Genomic DNA, 11724 nt, shown 5'->3' with positions numbered 1-11724 from the left:
GAGAGGGAGGAGAGGGAGAGGGAGAGGGTGTGTGGCTGTGGGTGTGGGTGTGTGTGTCCTGAGAAAGGATCTTACTATGTAGCGCTGGTTGGTTTGAACTCCCTATGTATGCAAGACTGGGCTCGGCCTCACTGAGATCTGCCTGCCTCGCCTCCTGAGTCCTGGGAGCAAAGGCGTTCGACACCACAACAGCCTTGAAGGGTTAACTCTTGTTTTGGCCCCTTCCATCTCTCCCTCTCTGCTCCTGGTTACCACAGAGCAGGCAGCTTTGCTGTAGTGTGCCCTGCCTCGCCACAGGGCCTTCCTACGTTTCTGTAAGACTCTGACACAGAGACAGAAAAAAAATGAACAAAGAAATAGCCCCACAAAGCAACATACAACCCTGTTTACATCAGAATCACAACAGGTGCCTGGCATGCTGTAATCCCAGCACTCAGCAGGCTGAGGCAGAAGGATCATGACTGAGTACATCCAATCCTGGGCTACGGAGTAAAACCCTTTCTCCAAAAAAGGCCAAAAGCAAGGAGCCCCGTGTGATGGCTTGCCTGCTGAAAAGCTGTCAACAGTGAAGGCGCGTGCTGCTCTGAAGAGGCCGTGTCACTGTGTCACGCCCTTACCCTACACACAGTCCAGACAGGCATACTCTTGCCTTACTAAGACCACATGACCTCTGGGACATGTCCCTGCCCTCTTCCCCTTCTTTCCCCTGTTAATCCTCATAGGGATGGAGCCAGCTGAGCCCAAGAGCAGCCCAGGTGCTGGGGGACCACACACGCCCTCCACTTGCTGTATCTTGGAGCCTCACCCCATCCAGGGCTTCCTCAAAGCACGTGAGCCAGTACTGACGGGCCAGAGCATCATCTGTGAGGTCGACCGTGTCAGGCACATAGGAGGACGGGTCCAGGAGGAGGGGCAGGTTGACCAGGGGCCTCTCCAGCCGGTCCATTTCCAGAAGGTCAAACTAGGAGGACAAGAAGAGGTCAGTGGAAAGGCTGCTGTCAGAAAGGTCACAACCCTGACATAAGCTCTGGCTTTCAACATGAATGCAGCAGCTCCACCCGTCTTCCTGCAGCACCAGCCAGACTTCCTGGATTCTGTCCATGGTTTGGCTGTGGAGTGGGTCTACGCTTGAAAGCTTCAGATCAGGGTGGCTCCCTAAACTACCTCCCTTAACTGTCCCCTTAACCCCACAGCAGCCTGTGGTTCATAAGCTGGCCCTGGCTGCTCGCACACCGGCTCATGCTGCCTTCCTCCCGGCACTCTGCCTGAGTTTTAGCTCTGGTTCTCAACCGTGCTGGGGAGCTGCAGTGGTAAGTCCCAGCAGCCCTCTAGCTCTCAGTCTCATCTGCGTGAGTTCTGGCAGACTCGCTGCTGGTACATGCCTTGGCTTCTGTCTTGTCCAGCTGATGAGCTATCTGCAAAGCACTACAGGGCTGTTCCTCATACACTGGCCCTGGGACGCAATCGGGAAGACCAGATACTCAGGCAGTCACATGGACTGCCTAACTAAGCATGTGCACAGCAGTGAGGTGAGCCGTGCTATGCTGTCTGTGCCCAGCAGCGGCTCTTGCCCCAGAGAAGTGTGACCTCTGCTCCAAGGTCACCTCTTTTTGATCTCAAGTGTCTATCTGCCATACCACACTCCTGAACTCAAGCCCCTTCAGCCAGGGCATTTCAACTGCAATGACTGAACATGAACTCTGGGTTAAGACTCAGCTTGGACAGAGCCACAGGGGTAAATGCTTGCAAACCCTGGGAACACATACAAGTGGCAAGGTTAGCATGAAAGGTCTGAGAAACTCCCAAGCTGCCCAGGAATGGACAGGGGTTATCTACATTAACCACTGGCTCACCACTGAGCGCCCCAGCCTCAGCGCCCTCTGCGCAGGAGAACACATAGCTCTCTAGCTTCATGTCACTAGCTACTATGCTACCAAGTTTCCTGCTCTGAAGGTCTTGCCATTGCCAGGGTCTAGGTGGCTTAGCTCTGTCTCTCTTGGCAATCTACGCCTCTAATGACTGCTCAGCACCTGGACATCAGCTGTTTGTGACACATCATCCCAGCATAGGCTCTGTAGGCCCCAAGGTGTAGGACAGAGCTGGGCAGTGCCACTCACCCTGCCATGTTCTACTAAGGGAAGCATAAGCCACCTTTCTCTTTAGACAGAAGGACAACTTTGCTTGCTGTTGTCTCCATCTCGGGGGGCCATGTGGCAGGCCTCAGCAGGGCCACTTGAATTAAAAACCAAGGGTGGGAGATGCCCATTTTAGAGCAGCCGTTCCCCACCCAGCCTGGCCCACGGACAAATGCCCAGGGGCATGTGGAACACTCTACTGCAGAGGCCCGGGCTCACTACCAAGGGATGCTGGGTCGACACAGTGCCGACAACCTTGTGCGAGGGTGGTGGCTTACTTCCTGCTTCTAGAAGTAGCCTTTTACTCCAACTACTCTTCCCAGACATATATGGCATTTGGAGTTACAAAAGCTCCACAGCCAATTGTCAGACGCCCAAACAGCCGCAAAATGGCTACTACACCATAGTGGCATCTGACCTGCAGGAGCCCGCATGAAGAGGGCTCTAAGGAGGCATGTGCTAAGGAGTCTCCCAACCCACCGGCTCCGCAGTGCTCAGCCTGCCTCTGGCCAGGTGAGCCAGTGTCTGCAGCCACAGTGGATTTCATCCTTGTGGAGACATGAGGAATGGATCTAGAACACTCTAGGGAGAGCAGATTTCCCCAGAAACACAAAGCTGCTGGCCGCGAGCTCAGACAGAGGCAGGCCTACTCTCTGCTCTTGCCGCAAACATCATGGCAGCTGCCAGCCAGGGTGCTTTGCATGGAACACCAGGCCTCTCAGGCTCCGGGGGCTCTCGAAGCCTCCATGCCTCCTGCCTTCAAGTCTAACTTGTCATCAACATCAAACCAGCCTGTGTGGTGAGAGGCCACAGTGGAGACGGCTGGGCAGGCTGCTCCGGAAGGGCCTGCTACTCACTGTGCCGCTCCTTGCCCGCTGTGTCGGGCACAGCTCGGGCGACGTGCTCATCAGCCCGGAGCTGGCTGCGTAGTTCTCACCCCAGCTGTACTGGTTAGGATCTGGAAAAACGAGAAGCTGGTCACCGTGTCAGCCTCGCCCTTGATTCAAAGGGGAAAGTAGAGGAGGAAAAGGGATAAAATCATTGGTCTATTTACACGCTACGGATTACCCCTTTCTGTGGCTTCCTCAAGCCTCATGTCCCACCCCCTGGTCCCCGCTCTCCCACCCAGATGCCCAGCCAGGGCACAGCCACATCCTGCACAGCCAGCCACTGCTCACTGCGGTGACTCTACTCACTGTCTTGCTCGGCTCCTTTTAAAAATGCCCCGATGGCTCCCAGGTAGCCTTCATGTCTCAGGAAGAGTGCCTGGACTTCACCCTGCCCCAGCCCAAGCCCACACATAACTGGTCAGTGTCCAGTCAGATCCATTGTGTACCCACCACACTAGTGCACCAGCGTCTTCAAGGCTGCCTGATAGATACCCTGCCAACAGAGGGTACCTGCACGCCACTGGCTAGCCTGCCCGCTGTGGAACCTGACTGGAAGACAGACTCCACAAGGCTACCTTGAGCTTGCTACAGCCTATTCCTGAGCGCCAATCTATAGCACTTCGCTGGCCCATATACCCCGGACCAGGTTACCTCACTAAAGGACAGTCCCTGATTGCCCTTCATTGTAACAGGCTACACTCAATGCACAGAATGCCAAACTGGCCAGGAGGAAGGTGCAGTTGACCAGAAGGTCTGGGTGGATGGGAGGGCCATAGGCCTGTGGGGACTTATCTCCCCAAGGAGCCTGCTGGCAAGGAACTATGACTGTGTCCCAGCTCAGAGCATTGCAATGTGCTCTTGGGTATGGGTTCTGGTCAGCATCCTGCCATTTGGGGAGACTTTCAGGGGTACATTGGAGCAACCAGGATGAGCTGAGTCCACACCAGTACAGGGACAGGAAATTGGGTGCAGTCACCTTAGAGAAGAAGTTAATGCTGTAGGTGATTGTACGCATGGTCACGGGGTGACCCCGGATGAAGAAGCCCCCAAAGTAGACCCTGTCCAAGCCGTGGAGCTTGGCGTACAGACAGGCGAGCTGCCCAATGTCATTGCTGATCATGTGCAGCAGGCTCTTGGCCATGTCTTCTTTGGAGAACTCTGAGAGGGGAATGAAAACAGAACCCAGGGTGTGAGGTCAGTGTCACCAGGTGACAGACAGCTGGAGGGAAGAGGGCAGGGATGAGGCTTCATTTTCAAGAAAAAAAACAACTATCCTAACTGCTTTTCCTAGCTTGTATTTTCTTGGAAACAGAGGCTGAGGTAGCCATCTGGCAATGTTCTAACGAGCTAGAGCAGGATTCTGGGAAGGTGAGCCCTGGAGGCCCAACAAGAACAGTCTCAGGGAGATCTGTGAGATCTGACTCTCCACACAAGTGGGCAGAGTGATGTCCTGGGCACTGAGGCTGGCTGTGGCTGGGTCATGAAAGGCAGATACTGGCAGGTACCTCTGTCAGCAGTGGCTGACTTCCCAAAACTGCTTGCGATGAGATTGCCACTCAGGCCCAGGGTCTGGTGGGCCCCACCATAGATGTCCTGGACCAGCATGTCAACGTTGGCATGCCGGCCTCTGGAAGCCAACTGCAGCAGCTCATCAAACTTCTGTGGAGGCAAAGCAGAGCACAGCAGGGTAGTGAGGGCCTAGCAGCCAGGGCACCTCACTACCCTGGATAGCAGAGAGGAGACTGCACAGTCAAATGTGAATGGCCCTCCCTCAGCACAAGGGGCAAGGGAGGATGCTAGACCACTGAGCTGGCCGAGCTCCAGCAGTTCAAAGCCCTTGCACTTCAGAGTATGAACAGCTCAGTCACAGGGATCCAGGACCTTTCACTGGAGCCAGGATATTGGGAGTAGCTTCTGCAGACATGCACCAAGGCCCTTCTAAGGGCCACAGAGTGGAGGTTCTGCAGGGAATACCTTTGTTTTGGTGAGCAGAGCCCCGAGCCCCCAGAAGGTGCCTCCTCCAATGGAGCTTCCACCAATCCACTCAAACCGGTCCTCTGTCTCCACCTGAGAAAGAGAAGGGCATGCACCAGGCTGCAGGCCACACAGGCTGCTAGGATATTGGGGTCAGGGCTGCCATGTCCTTCCTCAAGTTTCTGCCATACTTTTCCAAGTGAACCCTTGGTGGCACTGATACAAGTGGTTGGTGCTTGCCTGTCATGCCAAGGACGGCTCTGTGAAGGGTCAAAGCTGTGCCCATGCCCAGTGAAGTCTGTGATGCGGCACACACAGTCAGCAGGCGCTGAGCCCTTCAGCTGCCCTTCTGTGGACTCTCACCTTCACGATGGAGACGCCAGAACCAATGTTGACTAGGAGGTAGGGGAAGATGTTGGGGTGATTTGTCTGAAATCGAAACTCTGGGTCTGAGTCTTTCTGGTACATGAAGGCCTCATGTGGGATGTTCTTCAGCACAAAGTTGCACCCCTTAATCAAGCAGGTCATTACATCCTCTTTGTCCACCCTGGAAATAAAAGAACCTAGTCACAAGAGTCAACCTCGGTGCACTTGGTAGGAGGCAGCACTGGGAAGCCAGACTGTGCCCACACGGGCCCTGGGTTGCAGTCAGCAAGGCCACCTAGGCAGCACCCACAGTCAGCACGGAAGTTCAGGCCCCCGCCGCACTGCAGGCACCACAGGTATCGCCCCAACTCACTTCAGACGCAGCTTCTCCTCGATGAGGTCCTTGAACTTGTAGGCTCCACCCCCAGTGGCCTGGATGACCTTGGTCTCGGTGTTGACTAGGTGGTCTCTGATGAAGTCCAGGCAGGCTTCCATGTAGGTGTTCTCAAACTTGATGAAATGCAGGCGAGCAGTGACCTCCTCCTGAACTGAGATCTCATAGGGCGGCTCATGGTCCTGCTCCATGTCCTGGAAAGAGTTAAAAAGTCTTCAAGAGGCAAGGATAGCCCCGAGCACCCTGCCCCAGCACATTAGGCATTTACTCAACTGTGATACACAAAATACCTGATGTTACCTTAGGCCAAGGCATAGACAGCATAGACAGGTAAGAGGCCTGCATACCTTCAGACAAGGAGCAGGGGAAGGGGAGGCATTCTCACAAAGGGTAGGAAAGGACACCTCACAAGGAGTCAGGGAAGAACAATCAACTCCAGGACCATAGTGTTAACATATGTAAACAGCAGGGGACAACAAACAAAAAACAACAGTATGAAGTACAAGGCCGGAGGGAAGCAGCACCCCGCCCAGCTCCACTGATGCACTTGCCTACCTTTCCTGGGTGGTCAAAAGACCTCACTTTGGCCACTTTGTGCTGTACGGTGGAATAGTAGGCCAACTTGGTCAATGATCCACCTACACGGAGAAGACAAAAACCACAGAAATTCAGAACAGAGAAAAGGAGACCCTGAGATCCACCTCCTTCCCCTAAGCTCTCCGGGTACACTGGTGTTTCAGCAGCCTCTTCCTTGCACACTAGAGTCTGTAGATAGGAGCTTAGTGCTTTATGAACTTGAAGTCACAGATGAGAGGAGAGAGTACCGGTCACTGAGGGAACATGTTTCCTTTACAAGTCCTGTGCCCCCTCAGGTTCTTAACTAATCTGAGTTCAAGGCTTCCCTCCCCACACTCACAAAGCCCCAAGGCAGAGCCAGAGTCAGTTTGCCTCGGAGAGCACTCGGCTGTCCCGGGTTTTAAAGAAATGTTCTTTTCAAGAGCTGGGGAGAGGTTCCGTTGATAGAGCATGAGCCTTGTACCATGAGGGGTTGAGCCCAGATGCCCAGAACCCACAGAATGGCAGTGTGTGTTTACAATCCCGCAATCACCAAGTGGGAGAAGAGAAAACCAGGCAAACTCCTAGGGCTTGCTGGCCAGCTACTCCAGCCTACTTGGTAAAGCTCCAAGCCATTTAGAGATAAAAAGGGGAAGAAAGGTCTGAGGAGCAGCCTGACATGGGCCTCTGACCACCCCTCTCTAAACACTCAGTTACAAAGCCAGGCCTGGAGGTGCAGCAGACCTGTAATCCCAGCTAACTGGGAGGCGGAGGCAGAGACAGGAGGATCACAAGTTCAAGGTCAGCCCAGGCAGCTTAGTGGGATCCTGTCTCACAATAAAACATAAGATGTGGGCTGAGGGCAGAGGACATGACGGAAGTGTGGTCTACTGTACATGGAATGTTTTCTTCCAGCCACAAAAGAATGACATCATGTCATCGGCAGGAAAAGGGAAATGATCAGATGATCAGACTCGGTGAGCCAAGCCAGTCTCAGAAAGATGGATGCACACTCCTCTTATTGTGTTTCCTGGACTTTATATGTGTGTGTGTGTGTGTGTGCCGCGAGACAAGAGAGAAGTAAGATGTCTGGGGAGATAAAATGAGAAGAGGGACGGGCACAAGCGAAGAACATGAGCAGAAATATCCCCTGCATACATGGCACATGTATAAGGAGTTAAAAAACATACTATAAAAAGAGGGATGGGATGTAGCTCAGTAGTAGACCCGTGCCTGCACATGCGGGTCCCAACTAAGCAGACTCGTCCATCCACACCTGACCTCTCATCTTAACAGGTCAGGGTGGGTAACACAGGGTCAGCAGGGAGGGCTTACCTACAGGGACTGAGGGTCAGGAGCGGCCACAGCCTTCAGGACTTTGAGCCCATGGAGCAGCCCAGGACCCACAAGTAGGCAAAGGAAGTAAGTCAACAGCCTTCACGGACCCCAAGCTCTTTTGTTTGCTGTTTTCAAAGATTTAATTTTTATATATTTTTTAATTGGGGGGGGGTATTTTTATTTCATGTGTATGGATGTCTTGCCTAAATAAATGCCTGAGCACCATGTCCATGAAGTGTCTGAGGCCAGAAGAGGGCATCGGTTCCCCTGTAAATGGAGTTACAGGTGGTTGTCAGCCACCACATGGATGCTGGGAATTGAATCGGAGAGTCCTCTTAAAGAATGGTCAGTGGTCCTTTCCTACTGCTTATCCATTTTCTTCAGTTTGTGAGGCAGAGTCTCTGTTATATAGACCGAGCTGGCCTTGAACCTATGGAGTTCCATCTGCTTCTGCCTCCCAAGTGCTGGGATATGCATCAATCGCCACACCTGGAGTCAGGCAGGCTCTCCACATCTTCACAGAGCCCTGTCACCATGGAATACAGCACACTGCCGACCTCTGGGCTCCAGAAAAAGCACAAGTCCTCTGTCCACTTGAGCCACACACTCCAGGGAGAGTTGCCCAGAGTTCCAGAGAAGGACATGACAAGGACAAGCCCCTGCAGGCAGAAAAGACACCTTCCAGTTTGTAGATGCAACTGCAGATTCACAGGCCCCCAGGTGACACATGGGGAAACCAGGAACGTCTGAACCCCACTTCGGCTACATCTCTCAGAGGCCTGACCAGGCAAAGGTTTCTCAGTGGCAGAGTAAAATGGCTAAGTTATTTGCAAGTGTTGGCTTTGAGGAAATACTAAGGGACTTCAGGAGAGCAGATACTCAAATTTACAAACGTGCAGGACCAAGGTGTTTGGAGGCCAGAGTTCTCCCCTCAGTGAAACTGACACAATGAAGTCTGTCCTGGCGGCCCATTCTCGGTTCAGTGAGTGTATCACGTGCTTCTCCCACCCCTGGCCACAGTCCTAAGCCTCCTGATCTCTCTCCCGCCCCCAATCCCTGCTTGTCTGACTCTAAATGCTTTTGTAACTCACTCTGAGTGAGGACACTCGGTTTCCTAAAAGAAAGGCTGAGCAAACGGATGGAGGTGTACTTTATCCAGTTACGGATCTGGGAGTAAAGGTGCTTGCTGTCTGGAGTTTGATCCCCAGGACCCACATGGTAGGAGAGAATCCTACCAAGTTGTCCTATGACTGTCACCTGTACACCACGGCACCAAGAAGGGCAGGACAGCCTAGCATTTACTACCCCGAAGTCTCCTCCTGCCTGGGTTTCCAACTCAGCTGACATCAGTGTCCCCATCCAAGAAAGGAAAAGGGCTTGCCAAGAACACAGAACAGCTGAGGCTTCCTGGATCCAGGGACACAGTGAGGAAGGAGGAAACAGGAGAAGTCTGTTTTTAAACAACACTGCGATAAGATGTTTTGTAGGTGCCTGAGCTGTCAACCCTATCCTGAGCTGTGATCTCCCATGAGTTGCAGAAAAAAAAAAAGAAAAGAAGAAAGAAAGAAAGAACAAAAGAAAAAAGGTCTGTTTTCAGGAACGCATGATCTTCCAATCTCAGATTCAGGACCCAGACTGATGATGGAAGCAAAACCCAACACTGAACATCCCCATCCCCTGCAATGTCCTTCTGTCCAGACAGCCCTGGTCTGGCCTCAGGCCTTCAGCTTGAGGGCACCTCTCCACTACAGCTCATGCTTTATTAGCTGTTGGTTAGATGGTCTCTGGGTACCACATAGATTATCCAAGGTGAGCCCCATTTTCTTAACTGCCTGATGATGTTTGAATTAATTTTCAACTGCTTTCCATACACAGTTATTTAATTTTGCCTCCTTCCTAATGAACAAGTGTAAGACCACAAAGCATGAAACCTAGCCCTGGAGTGAAGGTTTCAGGATCTTGGAACAGCTGCCTTGGGGCCTTTGGAGAGGTCAAGTTGTGGACAGTTGAAGTGCAAGCTCATCACTTCTAACCTAATATACAGTCAGTCACCGAGTTATCTCAGGTGCTACTAGAATCTTGGCCCACTCCATCACCCTCCTGAGCCTTTGATAAAGCTGGAACACAGGACAGGCCAGCAGGCCATCTTTACTTTCTCAGCCATTCCTCATTCCTCCCAAGGAAGAACACCTCAGAGAGACAACCCAAAAGCAAGAGAGGGCAGGGAACATATTCAATATTCCAGAAGTAAAGAGAATCTTCACAGTCTCATAACAGCCCAGGCTTTTCAAGGCGGCTAGGAGCCAGCAGCACACCCATTCATTCACGGAGATAAGTCCAAGACTGCGGATGTTGCCCGGCTGTGTGGGGCCTCATTGACCACGCTGGCATCAAGAGACACACGGGAAAACTGTGCCTGCAAGCAGTTGGGTGCAAAGCTCCTCAATAACAGGATGCAGAGCAGAGTGCTTGGGGGATAGGAGTAGGGGATGGGGAGGGGGAGCGTTGGCCGGCTACCATCCTGGATCTGCTGTCTACGAATAGAAAGACCACGGAGAAAGCTAGCCTTCTTCTGTGCCTTGGTCTCCGCATCTGTACACCAGGGCGGTGATAGAACCTCTCCCGAGGACTTGTTAGTGGGCATGAGGCTGCCCAACGCGGGAAGGGGATCTAAGGTGAGCCTGTGGCGGGTCGGCAGGAAGGTGAACTACCAGGCACGCAGGAGGCGGCGGCAGCCGTAGCCACCACGGTCCACGCTGGGAGCTTTACACCCAGCGCTCGACAAGTGTCCAGGCCCAACGTCTCCACAACTGTCTGGGAAACTGGAGCTCCGGCGGACTGCGCCGCGGGGCCAAGGCCAGCCTCATCCCGGGGGATTCTGAGCAGATGAGGACCCCTCCCGAGGCCACCCGCCCCGCCCGTCCCTCCACCGAGCCCTCACAAGCCACCGGCGCTGCGCGGACTACGAGGCCCGACGTGCCCCGCTCCAACCGCGCAGCGCCTACCGGGAGCTGGAGTCCGACGGGCGGCTCGGCCCCGCACCTCGACGCGGCACACACTATGAGTCCCGAGAGGCTGTGCGGCGACCCGTGAGGCTGTGCGCGTGGCCCGCGCCCCCGCCCTTCGTCCTTCCCGCCGCCCCCGCTGGCCACCCGCGCCCACTGCTCCGGCCACCCTCTCGAGTACCCGGTCCGTGTCTACCTATATCAATGGCGAAGCGCTTGGCGTTCTCCAGGTTGCGGAAGATCTCGTCCGGGGGCAGCGTGATGCTCTTGTCCAGACTGTCCCCGCCGCTCCCGCCGCCGCTCGCTCCACGCTCCGCCATTTTGAAAGTGCCCGGCCAGCCTCATCAGCCATGGAAATATATGCGCATATAATTGACTGCTAAACGACAGCGTGCATAAATTATGCTAATGAGACTCCGCCCCACTCAGCCTGTGCGGGAGGCCGGGCCGCCGGACCGTCCTAGACAAGTGTCCTAGAAGCCAGGATTGCGAGAGGGAGGGCCGTTATTCTCCAAACTACCAATATGAAGCTTTTGGAATATTGTTCTTTCGCTGAGCTGGCTAGATGCTAACTTGGTTCGATCCTGGCGATCCTGCTTTCATATCTCCTTGCTGTGAGGTTAGCCCTGTAAGCTGCTGTGATTTCTGCTAGGGTGACCCACCATCCTGGTTTCCCAAAGGAGTGGGACCTTCAATGCTAAAACTCCCATATTAATTGGAGTAGTTTTAAGGACCCTACATTCGAGGAATGCCCAGCCACGGGGAAGGGACATAGAATAGGGTCGTGCGTCTGCAGCTGGGGAAGATCAGCACTTTAATGGCAATCTGCACAAAGTATAGGGGGGAAGGGGAGAGGGTGCCTGGAAGAGGGGGCAGGGCTCCAAAGTGGAGGTGATCTGGAGTTCCTGTTGACTTAAGTCCCTTGAGAGAGAGCACTGTGTCCTCCAAGAGGTCCATCACGTAACTTAATATCTTGCTCTCAGGTGACTTGCCAGGCACCTGGAGCACAGGGCTGAGGCAATGCACAGGCTCAGCTGCCATATATCTACATTGATTCCAGGAGGAGG

At 53.7% G+C, this 11724-nt stretch overlaps 1 protein-coding gene across 2 annotated transcripts in view; it reads right to left on the bottom strand.

Annotated features, from left to right (window-relative positions):
- Pank4 (pantothenate kinase 4) overlaps nucleotides 1-11019 on the bottom strand; it is a 16476-nt gene extending 5457 nt beyond the window's left edge. The window contains exons 1-10 of one of the 2 annotated variants that reach the window (XR_002380619.1): nucleotides 10854-10994; nucleotides 6315-6397; nucleotides 5739-5953; nucleotides 5363-5546; nucleotides 5000-5092; nucleotides 4531-4684; nucleotides 4002-4183; nucleotides 3332-3413; nucleotides 2993-3093; nucleotides 806-961 (exon numbers count right to left, since the gene is read on the bottom strand). Coding sequence is in view for 1 of the 2 variants with exons in the window: in XM_021199981.1 (XP_021055640.1) it covers nucleotides 806-961; nucleotides 2993-3093; nucleotides 3332-3413; nucleotides 4002-4183; nucleotides 4531-4684; nucleotides 5000-5092; nucleotides 5363-5546; nucleotides 5739-5953; nucleotides 6315-6397; nucleotides 10854-10977 (1374 nt within the window). In the remaining variant the exon portion in view is untranslated. Of the gene's footprint in view, nucleotides 1-805; nucleotides 962-2992; nucleotides 3094-3331; nucleotides 3414-4001; nucleotides 4184-4530; nucleotides 4685-4999; nucleotides 5093-5362; nucleotides 5547-5738; nucleotides 5954-6314; nucleotides 6398-10853 lie in introns of both variants that reach the window. The other variant, XM_021199981.1, reaches the window with a different exon arrangement.
- Nucleotides 11020-11724: the final 705 nt, after the last annotated feature.

This window comes from Mus pahari, chromosome 6, assembly GCF_900095145.1.
Source record: "Mus pahari chromosome 6, PAHARI_EIJ_v1.1, whole genome shotgun sequence".
NCBI lineage: Eukaryota > Metazoa > Chordata > Mammalia > Rodentia > Muridae > Mus > Mus pahari.
This window is presented reverse-complemented; position numbering and strand designations above follow the sequence as displayed.